General features: G+C 35.3%; 2 protein-coding genes across 4 annotated transcripts; one reads left to right on the top strand and one right to left on the bottom strand.

Annotated features, from left to right (window-relative positions):
- On the bottom strand, nucleotides 1-4,103 carry LOC131438894 (putative helicase MOV-10). Of its 3 annotated transcripts, XM_058609272.1 has the most exons (5): nucleotides 3,952-4,103; nucleotides 2,975-3,893; nucleotides 2,784-2,921; nucleotides 2,250-2,726; nucleotides 1-1,649 (listed from the first exon to the last, which is right to left on the bottom strand). In XM_058609272.1, the coding sequence occupies exons 1-5, from the start codon at nucleotides 3,995-3,997 to the stop codon at nucleotides 245-247; spliced, it is 2,985 nt and encodes a 994-aa protein (XP_058465255.1). In that variant the 5' UTR covers nucleotides 3,998-4,103; the 3' UTR covers nucleotides 1-244. The 3 variants fall into 3 exon arrangements, with proteins under 3 accessions (XP_058465255.1, XP_058465256.1, XP_058465257.1); XM_058609273.1 differs by lacking the exon at nucleotides 2,250-2,726; XM_058609274.1 differs by lacking the exon at nucleotides 2,975-3,893.
- Nucleotides 4,104-17,321: 13,218 nt separating this feature from the next.
- LOC131437028 (alkylated DNA repair protein alkB homolog 8) lies at nucleotides 17,322-20,302 on the top strand. The gene is made up of 2 exons (XM_058606068.1): nucleotides 17,322-17,524; nucleotides 17,584-20,302. The coding sequence occupies exons 1-2, from the start codon at nucleotides 17,417-17,419 to the stop codon at nucleotides 19,297-19,299; spliced, it is 1,824 nt and encodes a 607-aa protein (XP_058462051.1). The 5' UTR covers nucleotides 17,322-17,416; the 3' UTR covers nucleotides 19,300-20,302.
- Nucleotides 20,303-23,341: the final 3,039 nt, after the last annotated feature.

Here is a 23,341-nt window from a genome sequence, read left to right as displayed (position 1 = left end):
ATTAAAATTACGAGCAAGGATTAGTTATTTCTTCCATCAATGTTGCCCAACTTCCTTGTTGCTTTTAATTTCAGTTACATAAATATTCAATCAAAGGTAATATGTTATATTCACGAATCAGTCAATTATTTCTACATGAAGTTTTTCTTAGTTAAATAACGGATTCTTAGTATTTCTCATTCTATAACGGTTTGTTTGGTCCTACTATTAAACAGTTAATTGAAATTCGTAAAGAAACACCGCATCACACAAGACTGTTGAACAGCGCATCGAACATTGCTTCCCGCTTCGAACGCAGCACAATTTTAGATGGTTTCAAACTGAAACAACGACCAACAGTTGCTTTATATTTAGTACAGTATTCGATGAATTCGTACCAGTTTGGATCGGTCTGTAATGTGTAACTGTTACCAATAACTATGAGCAATGCCTTAGCTCTAGTCATGGCCACGTTTAATCGTTTTACATTATTCAGAAATCCAACACCAGATGTATGCGAACGCACTGTTGACAGTATAATAATAAGCTTTTCACGACCCTGGTACTGTTCGACAGATCCGATTTCAATTGAAGGCCATTCTTTGCGTAGACACATCTGACGTAGCTGTTGTGCTTGCAGTTGATACGGTGATACGATTCCGATTTCATCCTGTGAAATTTTTCGTCCATTTACACCCGCTCGCATGATAAATTCCAGGTAAAACTCTACAGTTTCGATTTCTTTGAAGTTGGCGAGACTTTTGCTGTTGTTGATTTGTTCGTTGTTTCCAAATACGGTGTGGAGGATGATTGGAAAGCTTTTGTTTGGGAGCCACTTCCAGTTTTCTGCCAATAACACTTCGTCCTTCGATGCCACAGAAATTAATTCACTATCGTAGAATTGCTTGTTTGCGAATTCTATCAGTGCCGGATGCGACCGGAAGTTTCTAACTAGTTTAGTTATCACCTGTTGATTATACACATTTTTGTTCGGACATTTTTGATACACAGGTAAATTCATTAAACGTTCTAACATGGATATACCGAGCCCCATTTTATCGGCTATTTCGCTTCTTATTACCGGTCCAAGTTGATAGGGATCGCCGGCAATTATTACACTTGCGTTCAGTTTCTTTTTAGTAGTGACTAGACCCGCTATTGCAACCAATGAAGCTGGTTCTGAAGCACTGCCACACTCATCAATAAAAACATAATCGAAGTGATTGGTGCGAATACAAGCTTGTACCAACCGTCCACACATAGACAAACTGCAAATCAACACCCGTGCCCGATATATATCCTCCCACGATGGCCATCGATGTCTACCATCAACAAAATTGGAGCACTGTATAAGATCTTCCGGAAGCTCGTCGATTCGCTTTTCAACCGAGCGAGAGAAAAATCGAAACAGCTGGTTTTGAGGAATATATTTCATCAGTCGTAAGGTGATATCATCGCAAGCGGAATTGGATTGGGTTGTCACCAGCACGTGGCTTGTCGGGAATTTCGAGCAAATTTGAATAATCGCTTCAACGAGAGTGGTCGTTTTTCCAGTTCCAGGAGGACCAAAGAGTATGTACGGTAACGGGTAGGACGATCGATTGACAATGTTAGTGACAGCAGTCTGCTGTTCTGGGTTATCCACGAGGCTAAGATTGAACCAACTTGTGCTGAAATTTGTGAATAGAAACATAAGGTTCGACCTTAATTATTTATTTTAGTTCAGATAGGTCAGGAAAAAAAAAATTTGAAATAGACAAATACCATGTTTTCATTAGTAAATAAAAACCGCATTCGAAAGATACGCAACAGGTAGAAATGATCACCAAAACATCATTTTTAATCGGATGTTTTTGAAATTCTCAGGGATGTACACATACCAGCTATGTTTTTGAAAAGTTTGAGTTTTTTGGATAGAGTAAAAGTCCCATCAAATTCTGTTCTCTTTCGCACACACTTCCATCCATTCTTTCTTCAATGCCTTGTCGTTTAGGAAGACTTTCTCTGTTTTTCGAAGCATTCCCTTTTTAGAATTTTTGCGCTTCTGGCGGCATTTTTCTGTATATATTTGGACGCCGGTCATTATGTAGGACTTGCTATGTTAACACATATTAGCATTGCACTCAACAAAATTTCAACCAAAACTTCATCAATTTCACCTTTTCAATGAAAAGTTATACACAAAAAGTTGCACTTTTTTCGAGTACAGTTTTTAGTCCTAACGAAAAATTATCTATAGTTAAACTTGGAAACAAGAAACCTAAACTCACATTTGAACTCCAGGTTTCGCTTCTTTTGGAATTTGTTCAGGAAATAGAAACAGCATCAGCTCATCCCGTTTCACAAGTGCTAACGCTTGCAGCTCCAGTCGACAGACGATTCGATTGGCTAACAATTTTATTTTGACACGACAGTTTGCTTCAACTATTTCGTCTAATTCTATAATCAGATGATCGTATAATATCTGCACGATCACTCCGTTGAGCTCCATACGGCCGTCTTTGGAATTCTCCACGGTAATTTTAACAATATCACCTTCCGCTAAATTTGTGGGCAGTTCATTGAAATGTGCTGTTTCGATTTTATACACACGTGGTTTATCTGTAGCAGTTACTACAGCACTGTCCGCTTTGTAATTAGATAAGTCACACTGAACGTTCAAATCCTGCACGTGAATCATAATTTCAAACATTTGACAATAATTTGCGGCATTTAAACGGTTTCGTTGATCCGTTGTGCAGAGATAACTGTTCATAATTCATTTTAACAAAATTTGCTCAATTAATTCAATATACTACACTTACCGAACAGATTCATAATATTGATTTTCTATTTCTGTGTAGTCAGACGATTTACGAAAATTGTTTGCTACTACCGCACAAAGTTCTTTCGGGGGAAGATACTCTTCGAGCTCGTTTAATCTAATCCGTCTTCTATGGTTTCTGAAAAATAACTTTTTTTTATTTAAAGTAGAATTTAAGACTTTTTTGATTACTTGGATGAATGAGTCAATTTATTTGATCGTTGACCAACAGATTGTTCAGAAATTTCATACACCTTGATGTGGTACTGTTCGATAAATTCGAGTTGATCATTGGCTAAACGGAATATTAAAAATAACGAGTACAATTTATGGGCTTTAACCAGCAAACTATTCGGCACTAGGAATCCCCGACTATCGAAGCTTTGCAACGTTGTTTGCGCTGTACTTATTGCAAATAACTCAAATCGCTCATGGTGAAGACACACACAGTCGACCTTAATTTGGCATTTTTCCAAATTTGTGACCACAAGTGTTGACATAAGCTGGCATTCATCGTAACGAAGGGTAACCAACAAAGGACTTTTTGTCTTTCGCGAGATGGAACTCTCCTGCATTGTAAACTCATTACCATGCATATTGAGGTGGCGATGAAATGCCATTGCATTTGGAAAATTCAACCGACAAATGATGCATGATCTTCCTCGGATAAAAAAACTTGGATCGGATGGACGCTTACAAGTACTCACATACGTAAGGTTTACGGAAACCGTCACGCGATGAACCTCCTCTCGTACCAGCGAACAGAATTGTAGATTAGAAATAAGGGACTCTAAACTGGAAGATTCTCGAACAGACGAAGAACTACTTATTTCATCTGCAGACTTGCACTGATCCTTTTTTTCAATTTTTTCTATGAGCCGTTTAACATCTATCTTATATTGTTTACGATCTGCATCAACCTGTTCAACAAGTGGACATCGTTTCATCAGCGCTTGAAACTCTCGTAAACGCACATCTTGGCGATGTTGATTAAATACATCCGTACTAAAGTATCGGAACATGGGTTCTGATTGTAACAATCCTTCGTGGCTTAATAAACCTTCGACGTAACATCGCACTATTGCATTTTCAAGTATTTCATTCACTTTCGCTGCAGAACAGACGATAAATTTAACAGACATGGAATTTTAATTGAAAACATAATTTACCTTTTGGTCTCGAATACGCATGCATTGTCGAGCATTTCTCTGCCATGATATCAATTGTAATTTAGGAACGTATTCACCTAAGACAAGACCTGACAACTGAGGGGGGTTGCTTTTGTTCCAAAATGGACCAGTTTCTGATTGGCTGATTTTGATGTTGCCACCCGCACATTGTGAAAAGAAAAAACTTTTGCAGGCAGAGATGCCAGATATTTTCATAGAAAATCTGTATTCATTCGTATAAAATATCTGTATTTATCTGTATTCTCTAATAAAATGAAATTTCTACAATACAATTATGTTAAAAGGTATTATTCCAATAGATTATGGTTATAGAGTGGTAGATTAAATTTCATATCTTATATTCATCGACGAAATTTTATAGTTTTTTCCTATCAACAACAATTGAATTATGGTGCCATATACTTGTCTAATTTGAAAATGTTTACTTCATAAGTTGAGATGGATTTCCAAAACCCAATATGCAACGTCAAGTCAGGTAATACAACTATCAGTCTGGCAATAATGTTTCGTGATGCCAAAACTTGTCTAACTTTTAAGTTCAATTTAGTTACAAATTTTAATATGAATGCATTTCAGTGTTCTTCATTAAATATCTGCACAAAAAATATATATTTTAAAAAGTGATTTGTACGTTGATTACTAAACGTTTATCTCGTCATTGCAATCAAATACTAATAGATAGCTCAAATACTAAGAGATAGTTTAATTTTTTCCTTAATACTCTTGGTGAAATCTGTATAAATCTGTATTAAATTTAAGATATCTGTAACAAATCTGTACTCTGTATGCGCATGTAAAAATCTGTATAATACAGATAAATCTGTATAAATGGCATCTCTGTTTGCAGGGTACGCGAGCAATGATGCCAAGTATAAAGAAAATCAGAAAACAAGTTTATTAAGGTAGCGCTTCGCCGTGGTCAAGTCGAAGCGAGACAACTCACTGCTTCCTCTTGCTTTGTCGCCGAAATTTCACTCTAAATTGCAAATTTCTTCAATACTAACCCGATTCACGAAAAATCAAAAACATACGATTGTAGGTAAATGATTTTACTATGCATTTGGCGAAAAATATTAGTTAGAAAGCTTTTCTTTCGCGAGATTTCGTGCGAGTTTTGTTAAACCTTTTGTTTTCTTTTTTTCCATTTCTCGCTATAAACAACTCGCATATGTTACGTTTTCAACAAAGCTTCAAAGCTAGTAGCGACGAAAATCATTACTGATTTCTGGTTCTACTGAAACATGAATAGAAATTATTTTACAAAGTAGTAACACTTACTTACATTTTCTTCTTATCTTTATTCAACGTTTACACAGAGAGAACGGACAACGAAAACAAAAGAAATGTTGTTAGCGTCTACCGCATGTGGCATTTTTCACACCCCAATGCATGCGTTGACATTGTGTGCGTGCGAAAGAATAAGGAAAAACTCATTTATTTTTAAAACTCGCACGAAATCTTTCGATAAAAACGTTTATCAGGCACAGTTTATATACGAATCGATAGAAAAATTAATTATCTAGAATCGCATGTTCTTGGAATTTCCGTTTTCTTTACCGTTTTCTCACAATTTTGGGTAAAGTGTGTGAAACCCCGGGATAGGCAGCGAACTCCCGTGACCACGGCGAAGCGCTACCTTAAAATGTATGATTTTAACTCACCAAAAAAAATTTCAGAGAATATTTCATTTTTTTTCAATCTTATTTGTAATAAGTGTTTATAGTGGCAGCACTGTGTAATTTAAATCAGCATCAAGCCGTTTTAATTTTTAGTGAATTAAATTGTAACCAAAAACGATTTGTTAGATTAGTGTTAACTCGAAAGTTTAGTTTTGCGAGAAGAATGAACTGTTGTGTTCCACACTGTGGTCATACTAAGCATTTCTATCCAAACTAAACTTTTCCGGTTTCCAAAAGATCCGGTAATTCGTCAACAATAGCGGCCCTCACACGAGCCACTAATGGATTCGATTACGCGTTCAACATGAGATATTTCGTGTTTTGTCATCAAAGCTCAAATAATTGTTTTAAGCATTAATAAATAATAAAAAAATGCATTCACCAAAACATTTTTCATGTTTATTTCAAATAAAAAACCATCAGTCTAAAAATTTAAATTTAATAAATATTTCTTTCTTAGCATTAAGTTATTGAAAACTCTGTAAATATGGCTACATTGTAGCCGAATCATTGGTATTTATTCCACAGGGCGAAAATGTCTAAGGTATTCACAAACTGAACAATACATAAGCGAACCTTACATCAGAGATGCCAGGTAAAAATTTCAAATATCTTCAGACAAGGTTGTAAAAGTCTGTTTATCCGAGAAAAAAATCTGCAGTCAGCACACTCAGAAAAATATTACAGTAACCGCAACCTGTTACTCATGGTCATTTCAACTATGCGCTCAAATATTAATAACGACCATGATATCAGATTATTCACCATCTGTATTGTAATAAGCACTAGAACAAAAACTCTACTACTTGACTGTACTATTTGTCTTTATGACTTTTCTGGAGTGGTAATTCTGACAATCATGAAAATAAGAACGAAAAAGTCCCAATGACAATAACAAGTATGGTGAAATTGAACTTTCGGTCATCATAAAGTTGAGAAGTGATGTAGTTATGACTACCATGTGAGTAAGTTCATCTTCAGATTATAATAATGTTACCATGAATAAACATCTAGTTGGATAGAGATTGTTAAGTTTGAAAGCACTATACATATTGTTCATATCAACATAATTTTTGTGTTTTTCAACCGACTAGTATTTTCTTAGTGCGACTATACAAATTGAGAATCAACGCGTCTGCTTTTTTTAGTGTCACATAAAACTTCATTACAGCGGCAGATCTCATATTCCAACTATAAAATTGCGATATCTTGTATTAGTGTTTAATTTTTACTAAAGCGCAGTTGTACTTCAGCATTGGTATTGCAGGTGAGTAAATCTCATAAGAAATAATGATACGGAAAAAATGTTACAAATTGTTTCAAAACACGGAGAGCTCGATTCGGAGCATCGTAAACACTCGGCACATGAATATCTCTAGCGGATATGAAAGGATTTTCAGAAATAATATCCGAAAAATTTTCTGAGTTTTCCGTTAAGCTTCTGTGTAGATACTTTTATTAGAAATTTTTATATAACGTTTTTTCTACACCTTTATAGGAACAGTATTATTCCCCAAGAAATTTGAAACATTAAAATGTTAAAGAGAGCAACGAGTTTATAGTTTTGAATGCCTACAAGCGTTAAAAATCAAGCTCTTACTATGAATAAATTTTGCAAATTCTATAGATAATGTTTGTATATAATGTTAAATCAGTGAAAAATGTATTAGAAGAATAAAGGAGGTTTTAATGTATTCTTGTTATTTTTGCATCGAAATTTCAATTAATATAACTTTTGAACATTTTTGCATGTTCGAATGATCTTCACTATTGTCAAATTAACCAGATTTCCGTGTTTCGAAAGAACCAGAAATGAAATGTCAAAAATACCATGGCACTAGTTAAAACAATGAGTACAATGTAAAAATAAGATTGTAGTAGTTGTTCATACCATGTACAGTTCAATATTACTATTCTAGATCCAAAACCATTCATAGTAAAAGTGAGCTTGCATATTGTTAACATCATCTGATTTTATTGTGTGCTAAAAACTACTATACTCGTATGGTTAAACTAACCTCCCATATGGTAGCTGTTACCATCTTATTTTTCTGAGTGCAAGTATGTCTTGCTGGCAGCAATTTCTCTATAAAGTATGGTACCATAAATAAAATAAACTTAGATTCCCCAGTGTAATAGTACTGTAGTTGAGCAACCCGTGACACCAAAAGCGCCGTCTGGTGTAGAATGGGTGCGTAAATGCTCCTAAAATGCATGTACAAAGTTGCCTGCGCATTCAACCCAACCGCAGTAGCTAATGAAAAAAAGTACAACCATTTCTCACTTGAAGCTCTAACAGTGTCACCGTACAGTGGAAAATCTATGTTTAATTTATGATGGTACGCTAAAATGACTTGGCGAGCAAAGAAAAAAAAGGTCACGACAAAAGTCTGTAAATTTTGAGACGAAAGTCTGCGAAAAAATCGATTTTCAAAAGTCTGCAAAAGTCTGCACAACAAAAAATGTCTGCAGCACTATGTGCGAAATCTGCAGATTTACTGACATACACGCTCTTTGAACATAACTCATGGTTTGAGTTGCGATTACTCAAATTCATAAACTGGAACAATATGTCAAAATTTGAGCATGGATTTGAGTAAAATAAACTCGTTGCCATGAGTTCTCTCGCATTTATTCATATACTAGCGTTGAGTTTTTAAACATTTGAGTGAAAAAAATACTTCTTGCAGTTCAGTGCGTTTTGATTCTCAGAATATTCTTATCGAAATAATAAATATCGAATGCAAGAATACGTCGTTTTCCATTGCCGTTTCTAGATACGGTTTTGAAAATATGAATCAACGTCAATCATAGATGTTTTGTGGTTTCAATTATACTTAGTGAAAGGCGCAACATAAGGATATCAAAACAATTTCATTTTTACTCCAAACCGTTCAAAAGAAAACGGTTTTGAATCACATTTAGCGCATTCAAAAGTAAGAAGAATAACTTTGTATATGAAAATTAACGAAGACAAATTTCTTCATTTTGAGAGCAAGGAACTCAAATTTTGAGTTGAATTTACTCAAATTTCGAAAAAAATATTTTTTTCTTATTTTGAGTAAAAATTAATCGAGTATTGACAATTTCGCCCCTTAACGCAAAAATGAGTAGATAGGTGGTAACTCAAGTTTAGAGTACGTGCACTTTTTATGAATTCGAGTGATGTGTCACTCAATTTTGAATTATGTTCAATGAGAGTATATCTGCAGATCTGACATCTCTGCCTTACACGATCATTAAAAGTGTCATTACTAAAAAATAATGTTATTTTAATAGCGGCCCTTACACGAGCATTATTTTTGCCATTTTTAATGATGACTAAGTAATGATGTATTTCAAATTTGATAGAAATCTCGTCATTACTGCACCATCACACGGTCATTAAAATGATATTATTTTTTATTAATGACATTTTAATGACTACACGCTTAGAAAAAGTTACTCAAAGTTTGAGTACTAGTTACTCATTTTCAAATGATACATGGAAACGTCAAAAATTGAGTAGTTATCATCAATGATATTGAGTAACTCCTACTCTAAATTTGAGTTTAACGCAATAACTCGTTTTTTTTACTATTCGCAAGATCAGTCTAAAAGTTGTAATAACCATTTGTAGCAACAGGTTGTATATTTTGTTACTGAGATCGCGTATTTCGAGGATGAGTCGCTCAACACAAACGGTGTTGTGTCTGCAAAAACCGGAATGATAAACTCCGTTTTGTGCTTTAGAATAAAACCGAATATGCTCAAATGTCATTTCTGAGGAATAAGTGTATGATTGGTGCCTGAGCATAACTGACATGTATGTTAATTTGCGATTGACACACTACTCCAAGCAACCACCACTTGATATAGTATTGAGTTCAATTACCTAATATTTTAATACAATACACTCAGAAAAAGAGCAATTTTTTTGCAAATTTGGTATATGTGAAATAAAATTTCACTCAAAATTTGAGTGATAGTTACTCTATTTTTGGTTCATGTACAAATAAAGTATTACTCAGTAAATGAGTAGATTTTACCCAAATATCGTTTCCAGTGGAAGAACTCAAATTTGATTAACTTCGGAGTTACTCTAAATTAGAGTTGTTCCACTTTTTCTGTAGATGAGTGAGATCTTACTCATTTTTGAGTAACTATTTTTAAGCGTGTAGTGTAAGGGCCGCTAATGAACGTGTAAGGCAGAGATGCCAGATATTTTCATAGAAAATCTGTATTCTTTGTATAAAAAATCTGTATTCACTAATACAATGAAATTTTTACAACAAAATGATGCTAAAATATGTTATTCCAATAGATTGTGGTTGTAGGATGGTAGATTCAATCAGTTATTGCTGCGCTCACAAGAATATTCAACGGCGAAGTTTCATTTTTTTTATCCACAACAATTGAATTGTAATTTCATATATTTATCTAGTTAGAAATTGGTGACTTTATAATTTGACATGGAATCTCAACGCCCAATATGCAACGTCAAGTCGGTTCATACAACTCTCAGTTTGACAGTGAAGTTTCATGATGCCATCACTTCCTTGAATAAAGTACTGTCTCTGAGCGTATCTTTTTCCAATAAATCATCTTTTCTGTTCGTTTTAAATTCATTTGGCTTCTCCAATATATGTTTCCACTAAGTCATTGCAAAAAAATTAATATCAGTTCAAATTGGTTTATAATATAAATGGATTTCACAGATTTCCATATTAATTTGTGATTTGTCCGTTGATTGTTAGACTTTTATATCGTCACTTTAATCAAATACTAAAAGATAGCTCAGACAGAGAAGTTAATTTTTTTCTTTCTTACTTTTTGTGAAATCTGTATAAATCTGTATTAAATTTAGGAAATCTGTATAAAATCTGTACTCTGTATTAAATCTTTATTAGCATGTAAAAATCTGTATAATACAGATAAATCTGTATAAATGGCATCTTTGGTGTAAGGTTTACTGCACCATACACGTTCATTAAAAAGATATTATTTTTTTAGTAATGACACTTTCAATGATCGTGTAAGGCAGAGATGCCATTTATACAGATTTATCTGTATTATACAGATTTTTACCTAAGACAAGACCTGACAACTGGCTTCTTATTCTTCCTTCCGAATCATCCTTCTCGTCATTTTCGCCCTGTGGAATAAATACCAACGTATCGGCTACAGTGTAGCCATATTTACAGATTTTTTTAATAACTATGCTAGGAAAAAAATATTACATTTAAATTTTTAGACTTTAGGTTTTTGATTTGAAATAAACATAAAACATGTTTTGGTGAATGCATTTCTTTATTATATATTAATGCTTAAAACAATTAATTGAGCTTTGATGACAAAACACGAAATATCTTATGTTGAAAAAAATTGAATCCATTGTTGACGTATTACCGGATCTTTTGCAAACCGGAAAATAAGGTTTGGATAGAAATGGTTAATGCGACCACAGTGTGGAACACAACAGTTGATTCTTCTCGTAAAACTAAACGCACTTTCGAGTTTACACTAATTTAGCAAATCTTTTTTGGTTACACTTTAATTCACTAAACAGAAAAACGGCTTGATGTCTATTTTAAATACACAGTCTTGCCACTGTAAACATTTATTACCAATGAGATTGAAAAAAAAGTGAAACATTTTCCGAAAATTCTCATTTTCATTGGTGAGCTAAAATTAAACATTTTCATAAATTTGTTATCAGATTTTCTTTATACTTGGCATCATTGCTCGCGAACCCTGCAAAAGTTTTTTCTTCTCACAATGTGCAGGTGGCAACATCAAAATCAGCCAATCAGAAACTGGTCCATTTTGGAACGAAAGCAGCCCCCCCACATGTCAGGTCTTGTCTTAGATTTTTACATACTCAGAAAGAATACAGATTTGATACAGATTTCCTAAATTTAATACTAATCTTCCAAAAAGCAAAATAAAAACTTTTTCGTATGAGCAATCTATTAGTATATGATTGCTGTGACGAGAATCAAAGTCTTGGTCTCTTTGAATTTACCATTCTACAGCCATAATGTGTTGGAATAACGTCTGTTAACATCATTTTATTGTTAAAATTTAATTTTATTAGTAAATACAGATAAATACAGATTTTTTATAGAGAGTAATACAGATTTCCTATGAAAATATGGTGTAAGGTCCGCTATACCCCACTTGTACGCGGCGGGCAGATTCACCCCCAGACGGCTGGCTATGTCTGCCAGCCATTTTTGCCGGAATTCTGCCAGAATTCCGGCGAAAGTCTGGCAACAATGCAAGAACCGTTTCCGGCAGAGAATTTCGCCTTGCGGTTATTAGCGGTTCTTTTTCTGTCGCATTCATGCCATATGAGATTGGCAGAACCGTTTTGAATCGGTTCTACATTTTACGCGTCTTGGTCTTATTTTTTCAATAAAAAGTACATATGAAAACAATAAGTTATTACCCTTCATATATACTAATCATGGAAAATGTTACTGCCAATAACGAATATCAAATGAAGTCGAATAAAAAAAAGAAAAAAAAGAAAGAGGAGGGAAATAAACAAGACACGTACGGCGAGATAATGTCACAATTTCGCCTGGACAATTTTGACAGCAGCCAGCCTTCTGACGGTTGTCAGAATTCCTTACAAGCGGAACAGTTCAATTAATGAAGTATTAAAATATTTCAGCACAAATTAGTGATGGGCGAGGGTTCACGAGCCGTTCATTAGAATTTACTCGTAGCAATGAGTGAACGAACCACGCCACGGCTCTTCAAAATTAAACCGCGGATTTCTAAACAGGCTTTTACACGAGAATTATTATTTTCATTTTTAGTGACAACTTAAGTAATGATATTCCAAATTTGTATGGAGAATTATTCATTACTTACCCTTACACGTTCATTTAAAATAAAATTACTTTTTAGTAATGATACTTTTAATGATCGTGGAAGGGCCGCTTAAGACAAGATAAGACAGCTGACTTCTTACTCTTATTTTGTTTGCTTTCCATGGGCCCTGCTAAATTATTAATGCCTACTTGTACGCGGCGGGCAGACTTCCCCGCAGACGGCTGGCTATGTATGGCAACAATGCAACAACCGTCTCCGGCAGAGAATTTCGCCTAGCTGTTATTAGCGGCCCTTACACGATCATTAAAAGTGTCATTACTAAGTAATGACACTTCTGCTCAAACGCTCGTCATTACTGCATTACTGTACATCATTACTTTTTAGCATTACACGTTCATTATTAATTATGAGTATTTGTAACTACTCCAGCAATAGCAATAGCAATATTTTTATTTTCGTTTAGCTGAAAATAAATTTGATTTTCTATTGGAACGTTAAGGTTAATGAAATATTAACAATTTAAATCTACACTTTGTCATTTTTTCGCGTATAGTTCTAAAGATATTCAGCACTCCCACAAAAAAATAAGAAGAAGAAATAATGTTGGTAATGATGGAAAATCCGAAATTCCATCATTACTCGTGTCATTACTGAACTTGTAGACCTTACACAATCATTAAAAGTGTCATTACTTTTCAGTAATGACACTTTTAATGATCGTGTAAGGGCCGCTATTAACGATTCTTTTCTGTCGGATTCTTGCCATACAAGATTGGCAGAACCGTTTTGAATCGGTTCTATATTTTAAGCGTCTTAGTTTTATTTTTTCAATAAAAGATACATATGAAAAGCAATAAGTTATTGCCCTTCATATATACTAATCATGGAAAATGTTATTGCCAATAACATTGCTTTCTCACTACCAAACATACCCATATTTCAATCTCATTTACCTCGTCTGAAGATTCGTTTTTTGTATGTACATGCGGGATTGACGAATATCAAATGAAGTCGAATAAAAAAAAACAAAGAGGAGTGAAATAAACAAGACACGTACCAGTGCTGTCAACTGTTTTTTCCAAAAATCTGTATTTGGCGAAAAAAACTATCTGTACAATATCTTTCTCGAAAAATCAAACATCAATTTAGTGCGAAAACTGATTTTGCGACCAAAAAAAAAAAAAAAAGGTCGCTCGACCTGGTTTACCCCTATGGAATCCAACACAAAAACTGAAAATCGGTATTTATCTGTATGAAAATTGAAATATCGGTATTTTGAGAGAGCATATCTGTATTCCTGTATCGAGTCCAAAAATCGGTATAAATACCGAGAAATCGGTATAGTTGGCAGCGCTGACACGTACGGCGAGATAATGACGCAATTTCGCCTGGACAATTTTGACAGCAGCCAGCCTTCTGACGGTTGCCACAATTCCTCACAAGCGGGAAATACCCTCTTAGGAAAAAACGTTCAACGATGGTCCTTCATTGATCCAGTACGTTGGATCATTGGTCCAATGGAAGTTCAATCAATCGTTCAACGGGAGGCCAACACGGGACCTTCGTTTACCGATTTTGAAACAGACCATTGAACCAAATGCCATTTTTTTCGTTCAACAAACCCGGCAGACAGAGGTCCATTGTTGAGCCATTTTTAACATGAGGAGTTGGAGTTCCGTTGGACTAGTTTTACTGCAGAATTTCTGAAGTTTTTTCCACTTATTTGTTTAAACTAACACTACATACCTGCACAATACTTGTACTTCGCGTAGAATAACAACACATTTTCTTTTTATGTAAAGGTAACACTTAATTATCACACTATTTATGAAAGAGAAAAAACAACAACAAACCGTTCCAGCAAATTGAACGAATATTTCGTGCAATCCCACTTATAAAAAAACGTTCAACGGTGGTCCTTCGTTGGTCCAATACGTTGGATCATTGGTCCAATGAAAGTTCAATCAATCGTTCAACGGGAGGCCAACACGGGACCTTCGTTTGCCGATTTTGAAACAGACCGTTGAACCGAATGCCATTTTTTTCGTTCAACAAACCCGGCAGACAGAGGTCCATTATTGAGCAATTTTTAACATGAGGAGTTGGAGTTCCGTACTGCAGAATTTCTGAAGTTTTTCCACTTATTTGTTTAAACTAACACTACACCCAAGTAACAATTCGAATGCCTTATGGTTTTGATTATAATTTATAGGAGTTTTGTAATTGATTGTTCAGTCACTACTTGTTTTATAACAACTTTAATAAGTGTTGCTTTTGACTAGTAATATCATAGTTTTTAAAGCTTCTATAAAACCTTCTACCGAGACTAACAACTGAACTCAAAATAAATCAATTTGAACTAGAATAAAACCATGCAAACGCTCTTAATATTGCTTTAAAAAATTTTCTTTTTAACATTATTGTCAGTTAAATTCTTTCATAAATCTAGTTTTGTGTGTGTGCGTGTTCATTGAATGACAGTTTCATTCAGAGTAAATTTGAGGGTTCTAAAGTACATTTATCACACGCTTGTTGTGGCCTATTTGATTTATTGCTTCTTAGATTAAGTGTAATTTGCATTAAAGAAAATTTCATGGTCGCCATTATGATGTTCTTTGCCGTAGCCATTATTGACATCAAATAATCTTCGAAATGCAAAAACGAGGAAGTATGATGGACTGTTATGATTCATTTTCAGAACGTATGCACAAGTTTTATCGCCAAGAAATATTTTTATACAAAAAAGACGATGAATCACAGAAAATAATTTTCAAAGATCATGGAGACTGTCACAAAAACCGTATTTATTTCAAGGCGATTAGTTATAATTCTTATTTTTATCCATACATTCACGATAAAAATAAAAGCGCATGAAGTTTTTACGTTCGGTAAAAGCCTTAAACTTGTAAATAAAATCCAATAAATTCTTACTGTTTGCATTCAAAGCAGACATGACACACATATAGCCAAGAAAAATATTATCAAAACGACAATTTATTCATAGCGGAATTCATTCCATCCAAATAAATTTAATGTTGATCGTAAAGCTGGTTTCAAAATTTTCTTGAATTTGAAGTTTTAACGCAGCTTTATGCTGATGCTTCAGTTTGCTTTATAAACCTTATGAAGAATGGTCCACGTGGCAGGTACATGCTCTTATAGAGGTTTTCAGTAGGCTTTCGTGGAGTTTAAAGTTTTAATGCAAGATTTATTATGTAACATTGGAGATAGCTACAAGTATTTATTAATATTAAAAATGTTACTTGGGCATACCTGCACAATACTTCTACTTCACGTAGAATAACAACAAATTTTCTTTCTATGTAAAGGTAACACTTAATTATCACACTATTTATGAAAGAGAAAAAACAACAACAAACCGTTCCAGCAAATTGAACGAATATTTCGTGCAATCCCAATTAGAAAAAAACGTTCAACGGTGGTCCTTCATTGGTCCAATACGTTGGATCATTGGTCCAATGAAAGTTCAATCAATCGTTCAACGGGAGGCTAACACGGGACCTTCGTTTGCGATTTTAAAACAGACCGTTGAACCGAATGCCATTTTTTTCGTTCAACAAACCTGGCTGACAGAGGTCCATTGTTGAGCCATTTTTAACATGAGGAGTTGGAGCCCCGTTGGACTAGTTTTATTGCAGAAATTCTGAAGTTTTTTTCACTTATTTGTTTAAACTAACACTACATACCTGCACAATACTTCTACTTCACGTAGAATAACAACAAATTTTCTTTCTATGTAAAGGTAACACTTAATTTTTCACACTATTTTTGCAAGAGAAAAAACAAAAACAAACCGTTCCAGCAAATTGAACGAATATTTCGTGCAATATTTCGTTCAACAAGCGCTCAAAGACCAACAAAATTGAACAGTCTGCTGAGAGGGATATGTCGTTCAACAAGCGCTCAAAGACCAACAAAATAGAACGGCCTGCTGAGAGGGATACCAACGAGCAACGCAGGGTTAGTGATGGGCGAGCGCTCACGAGCCGTTCATTTGAACCGACTCGTAGCAATGAGCGAACGAACCACGGCTCTTCAAAATTGAACCGCGGCTCTTAAGAGAGAGTTGCCTTTTTAAAATCTGCGTTTCAACTTGGAAAATCTGTGTGCCTGTGTACGCCCAAATTTGATTGCGTTGTTGGTTAAACGATGATGTTTTCTAATGAAGCTCTCAAAAATACATAGGAACATTTATTCAGCAGTGAATTTTCAAAGAATTCTGTCGTAATAGAAGAAAAATAGATTTTTTCCTAATGGAATTTCAACTCATTTATTTAAATATCCCGCTTCCTCGCACACGGACACCTCTTGTGAAACACAATTTTAGATCGCCCATACCGCTCATGCATTTCCGTGGCTCTCACACTCACTCTCTCGAACCGCTTCTCCACATTGACGTTTATTGAAAAAGAGCCAATGAGCCGTTCAATTGAACCAGCTCTTACGAAAGAGCGTTCGGTTCAGAGCCGCTCATTGAAATGAGCCGTTCAATTGAACCAGCTCTTACGAAAGAGCGTTCGGTTCAGAGCCGCTCATTGAAATGAGCCGTATTGCCCATCACTACGCAGGGTTACCATTTTCACAGTTTTTTTGGTTATCAACAGATTTTTCAATAATTTTCACTACACAGATTCTGTGTCACAGATTACAGATTTTCTCACATTTTAGAAAAATCACTGATTTTTATAATTACTTAAAAAAAACTGGATGATTTTTTAAATGTTTTGTCATTTTATTCAAAAATTTTTATTTAGTTCATGCGAAAAGATTTTTCTTTTTAAAACAAATTTTTATTTGGCAGCTTTGCCCACCAACCTTGTTTTGTTTTTCTTTTGTTTGACTGCGTCATGTTATATGATTTTGTAGTGATCTAGAATTTCAAAATTATTGCTCATATTTGTAAAAAAATATTCATTTTCAAAATGCCGCTTTCAAAAAACGCGGAAAAAAGGATTGGTAAAAAAATCAAACGTTGTCAGCTGATAATTTCTCGAGAGGCGAGTTTTGAATTCAGCGATTCACCAACAGAGGTATGCCATTTGTGATGAACACTGCTGTGAATGTATATTTGTTACGTTGCATTTTACAGAATATTATAATTTGTAACGCGGGTATTACAACTGGCTTACAACAAGAGACAATACTTGAAGAAGTTCTTCGTCAAGGTGTATCGCCAAAGGAAATTGGGTTTCCGACTGGAAAGTCGTACTGTTATTTACGATTCAGTTCGCCACAAGTGGCGCAGATCGTGTATGAAGCTATGAACGGAATATCTCCATTAGGACAAAATGGATGTATCCTATTAATGTCATACTACTTGGATACACGAAACGCAAACCAACACGAAGTAAATTTGTCTCCCAGTCAATTAGTACCCGGATTGATACTTTCTTTGGACTTTATTGATGAAGAGTTAGAAGCGAAACTACTTTATGCAGCTGATATGAATGATGAAAATGGATTGGAGGGAAATCTCAAACACCGCCGTGTGAAGCATTTTGGGTTTGAATTCTTGTATGGAAGTAACAATGTAGATAAAAACAAACCTATGGATCGCAAAATTCCTTCGATTTGTAATCAACTTTGGGAAAAACTACAACAATGCTATCCTGAACTTGCGTGGCATATTCCAGATCAGTTAACAGTAAACCGATATGAACCAGGTCAAGGAATTCCGCCCCATGTAGATACTCACAGTGCATTCCAGGACCCGATCATATGTCTTTCATTAGGAGCAGCCATATCTATGGATTTTCGGGATACAAAAGGAAAACACCTAACAGTCGACTTACCTTCCAGATCACTATTGATTATGTCTGGCGAAAGTCGTTATGGTTGGACACACGGCATAACCCCTCGGAAGACAGATACTGTTCGATTGAATAATAGCTTGACCATAAGGAAAAGAGAGTTGCGTGTGTCTTTTACTTTCCGCAAGCTTCAGGATGTACCGTGTCGTTGTCAGTATCATTCTTTATGCGACTCCTATAAAAACGAATCTGATGTCAGATCCCTACACTTACACGCAAACGCTACCCAACTGGAATTGGACAATGTTCACAAAGTATACAACGAAATCGCGAAACATTTCAGTGAGACTAGACACTCACCATGGCCGAAAGTGAATACGTTTCTTTCATCGCTTTCACCAGGCTCCATTCTTCTTGACGTCGGGTGTGGCAACGGAAAGTACCTTGGTTTGAATCCCCACATTGTTGCCCTCGGTTGCGATCGAAGCAATGAGCTACTCAAAGTATGCATCAATCGAGATTTTAATGCATTGGAGTGTGATTGTCTGGTACTACCGTTTCGATCCGCCTCCATTGATGCATGTATAAGTATAGCTGTTATTCACCATCTTGCCACGGAACAACGCCGTAGGCAAGCTATCTGTGAAATTGTTCGAGTGCTAAGACCCGGTGGATATGCTTTAATATATGTATGGGCAAAAGATCAGGAAGCGAATTCAAAAAAGTCGAGCTATCTCCGGCAGAATAAACTTAACAACAAACCTTCCAAAGGAACGGATCAATCATTGCATGTAATGATTCCGAAGGAGGACCACATAACGGAATCGATACTTCCAATTCATACCAATAGAACACAATTTCAACACCAGGATTTACTGGTTCCATGGAAATTACAAAATGGGAAACAAGAAACGAAGAAAACTTTCTTACGATTCTACCATGTATTCGAGGAACATGAGTTGGACAACTTGTGTCGATCAGTAGAAGGAATTTCTATCGAAGAAAGCTATTACGATCAAGGCAATTGGTGTGTTTTGTTTAAAACAAAAGATTGAACAGTCACCACTCATCAGAAGAATTTTGATTCCGTATTGAATCCAAACTTTTCTTTAATGGTAGGTAATTTCTTCATACAGAGGGTGCTTGTTTGTTATTTGAAAACAGAGAAAACATTAAAAAGTTTTGACAGATAAGCTTCATATCTTCCTCCTATGACCAAACCATTCATGACTTCACGGTTTCTAAATTGGGAAGAAGAGACCTATATATATTCGATAAATTGGACAGTAGTGGCTTTGGTTGAAACCGCCTTTGTTGAATAAAATCATGGCTCAGATATCGACGTTTGCCAATCAAATTATCTGATTTCTGATGCTCCTGAAGACTTTTTTGACTAAGGGTTCTGTTTTATATTCTGTTCGTTGTTTTTAAATAATTTATAATCCCGATCATGTAATCTAGCTACATTTGCGGGAATGCAACTAATCTTGGGTAAATACTAAATACACCCAAACCTCCATTTACGTTACTTATATATGTATATATGTATTAATATATGTACGCATGTGTGCAAATATTTGTATTTCTTAATACATATAAATATTGGTGAAGTAAAAGCGATCATTTATATGTATAAATATATACACATATACGCAAGCGAGTACATATATAAGGTTCGTAAATGGAGGTTTGGGTGTACTTAAATACTTACATTGGGTATGCTTTGTGGATGCTCTCTTGAAATAGAAGGCCATAAAGCGTAGAACTACATTTCAGGATTTAGGAATCAGATAAATTATACGTATCATCTTGCAAATGAAAAAAAATATTTTATTTCTCGACTAGGAATACTTAGAAGAGTAGAAAAACTTCTTTATGACGGTTTTATACCATTTCCTAGGAATCATTTCCTTGATGTAACATTTTCCCGAATAACGTTTACCGCAACAGATCCTCTACCAGAAAAACAGGCCAGAATGAAACAATCCCATGAAAATCATTCCAGGAGAAATCAATTCCAAAAAGTCAATCCAAAAAGAATCAATCCCCGGAAAAGTATTTTCTCGAAACAACCATTAATCAGAAAGAAAGTTCCCAAAATGCCCATTATTTATAATTCTCGAGGTAAAACAGCGAATTTCAAGCTCCGTCGATCTGACAAAGTTGATTTGATGAAAATAATCTATCAATTATTGAATTTCCAAGACATTCGGCCGTTCGTATTTCTGCCTTTTTTAGGCTCCCGCTGGAAAGCATTCGACAATTTCCGAATCGAACCATAACGCTCCACCACATCCATTAGAAGTACACCCCGATTCTGCAATCCGACGGATTTGTGATACGAACGAATCTACACTTTCGTTCGAGTTCGAATTTTGCATTCTTCATTCCGTTCGACTTGTATGATTTGATCGACTCTCGTTCGGGAACACTTAAAATTTCGAACACTAACCATCAAAGCTGTCAACACTACATACACGTTCTATATTATTTATATTATTCATTTCTTGGTAAACGAAACCATCACACTTGTATAAACAAATTAGAACGATTCTAAACCGAACAGAAGTAATACGTACGCAAGTCGATCGAGTAATGTTCGAAAATTGAACAACTCGAACGAACGATATTCGAGTTCATACCCAACTCGAACGGAATGCAGAATGGAAATTGTACATTCGATCGAAATATTTCGAATCGATCGACGAACAGAATAGGGGTGGTATAGTCGTCACGCTATAGCTGTGACTTGAAACGAAAAGCTCACGAGGTTTCCGAACGCTTAAAAAGTTTTAATCATTACCACGCATATATTCTAAAAACTAACATCCCGATTCTGAATTTCGTTCGAATCGGATTATTCCGATCGAATGCGAAATTTTGCGTTCTGTATCTCGATCGAAATACAAAAGCATTACACGATCGAATTACAGAATGCAAATTTTCACATTCGATCGAAATACAGAACAGGGGTGTAAATCTTCCTTATCGATGATTCGGCTATCGGATACGAATGCTTCCAGTAGGGTTACCACTTGCCTGGCAGTGCCAGGCCTAGAGCTACTTGCCGGGCCGCACGCATATTTTTAAAACGTTAGTTTGACAAGTGACAATCCAAAAAAATATGTAATTCCATTCGAATTTCCGTGTTGAGCATTAAGACGTTTCTAATCATTAACAGTTTTATTGATGCTCAGTTTCAGTTTTCCTTAGCTCATCCAACAATACTTGGAATATGCTTTGGAAAAAATACTGCTGTATTATCCCACCGTATGATATATCATACGTTCAAATGTAAACAACAATTTTTTATTCTTTGGCATATAGTTTTGGTTATTATTATTATTATGATTGTTATTATTATTATTAAAAGAAGAATATATTTCCTGCAGTACTGTGATGAAAGAAGAGCATAACTTACTTACACTGCGACATTAACTGTTATATATTGTATCATAACATATTATCAAAGATAAACTTAAGATTACAATGTCCCATACGATCCTTCGAAAAATATCGGATCAGTAATCGTGAACCAGTGAACTTAGTAATAGTGTAATTTTGTTGACCCTTCGTTAATAAGCGTCGATAAACAATTGAAAATGACAATAAAATACCGTAGTAACAATACAAGTTTGAAAGGAAGTAAACTTTTAAAAACATATCTCACAAAATATTTTTTGGAAGATTCACTTTAATGCTTCGTAAGACAAGATTATAACAAATTGAATATATTCTTAGTAATAATTTAATTGATTTTTCAAGTTCCAAGATCTACTCGATATGCAGCAAAATACCGAGATTTCTTTCATTTTGCAGCTTAGGATTGGTACTAGGTATATAAACAAACATTGTTATAGCAACGACGCATGTAGCGATTCGACGCTTGCACCCTTCTCTCTTTCCAGCATTTATTTATTTATTTATTTATTTTATTTAGGTATAATCAACAGACACAATATGGTCCTAATGATAATTTCTAGTAATATATAAAAAATTTCCAAGTATCCTACTGCGTGATAGATTGAAGTCAAATCCTGATGAAACGCGGTTGAATGATCTCTGCAAGCCAATAATAGCATTGTTAGCACCGTAGTTAGTTCGTCGTAAAGGAAGTCGAAGAAATGCACTGTTGCGAAGAGCCCGGGGTCGGACGTTGATATTAATTTCGCGGAGCAAAGCAGGGCAGTCAATCCTATCGGTCAGAACATCTGCTATCAATAAAGCACGTGCAACATCTCGACGAACTTGTAGTGTATCGAGACCGATTAATAACCCGCGACTTACGTAGCTTGGTAGTTGGTGAGGATTGTTCCACGGTAAGCGCCGTAGGGCGAAGCGAATGAATCTGCGTTGTATCGATTCGATTCTATGAGCTCCGTTTATGTAGTGAGGGTTCCAAACGACAGAACGGTACTCCAAGGATGAACGAACAAGCGAGCAAAACAGAGATTTTAAACAGTGCACGTCTGTAAAATGTTTAGCCATCCTCATTACAAATCCTAGGTTACGAGAAGCTTTGGACACGATATAGCTAATGTGTTGCTTGAATGTCAGTTGCTCATCGAGAAAGACACCAAGGTCTTTAACACACGTCGTTCTGACTATCGGCGATCCTTCCAGAAAGTAATCAAAATGAAATGGCTCTTTCTTCTTCGAAAACGTAATGGTCGAGTATTTGTCAGGATTCAATTTCATACGGTTTACTTTACACCACTCGGCGAAGCTCAACAACTGTCGTTGAAGAAAACCTGCATCTTCTGGGCTTCGAATGTAATAGTAGATCTTAACGTCATCGGCAAACGATAGACGAGGGCCCTCTAGCGTAAAGTTGACGTCGTTGAAGTACAGTAAAAATATTAAAGGCCCGAGATGACTACCCTGCGGAATTCCGGACGAAGCGATAAACTCATTGGAAACGTGATCGCCGATTTTCACTGCTAAACGACGATCTACAAGATATAACTGCAGCCACCGAAGGATGTTAGAGCCGAATCCAAGTCTTTCCAATTTAGCAATTGTTATATTGTGATTTATTATATCAAAGGCAGCAGAGAGATCGGTGTAAATAGCGTCTGTTTGTAAGCCTTTTGACAT

This window comes from Malaya genurostris, chromosome 3 (assembly GCF_030247185.1).
Source record: "Malaya genurostris strain Urasoe2022 chromosome 3, Malgen_1.1, whole genome shotgun sequence".
Taxonomy (NCBI): Eukaryota; Metazoa; Arthropoda; class Insecta; order Diptera; family Culicidae; genus Malaya; species Malaya genurostris.
Note: the sequence above shows the minus strand (reverse complement) of the source record. Positions and strands in the feature narration are given on the sequence as shown.

Bases quoted from the DNA above. Each gene is read 5' to 3' on its own strand.
- LOC131438894 (XM_058609272.1), bottom strand. From the start codon at position 3,997: ATGGCAGAGAAATGCTCGACAATGCATGCGTATTCGAGACCAAAAG. The intron at 2,922-2,974 runs GTAATCAAAAAA...GTTATTTTTCAG, and splicing joins AAATTGACTCATTCATCCAA to AAACCATAGAAGACGGATTA. The intron at 2,727-2,783 runs GTAAGTGTAGTA...AATTATGAACAG, and splicing joins CAATATTATGAATCTGTTCG to TTATCTCTGCACAACGGATC.
- LOC131437028 (XM_058606068.1), top strand. From the start codon at position 17,417: ATGCCGCTTTCAAAAAACGCGGAAAAAAGGATTGGTAAAAAAATCAAA. The intron at 17,525-17,583 runs GTATGCCATTTG...TGCATTTTACAG, and splicing joins TCAGCGATTCACCAACAGAG to AATATTATAATTTGTAACGC.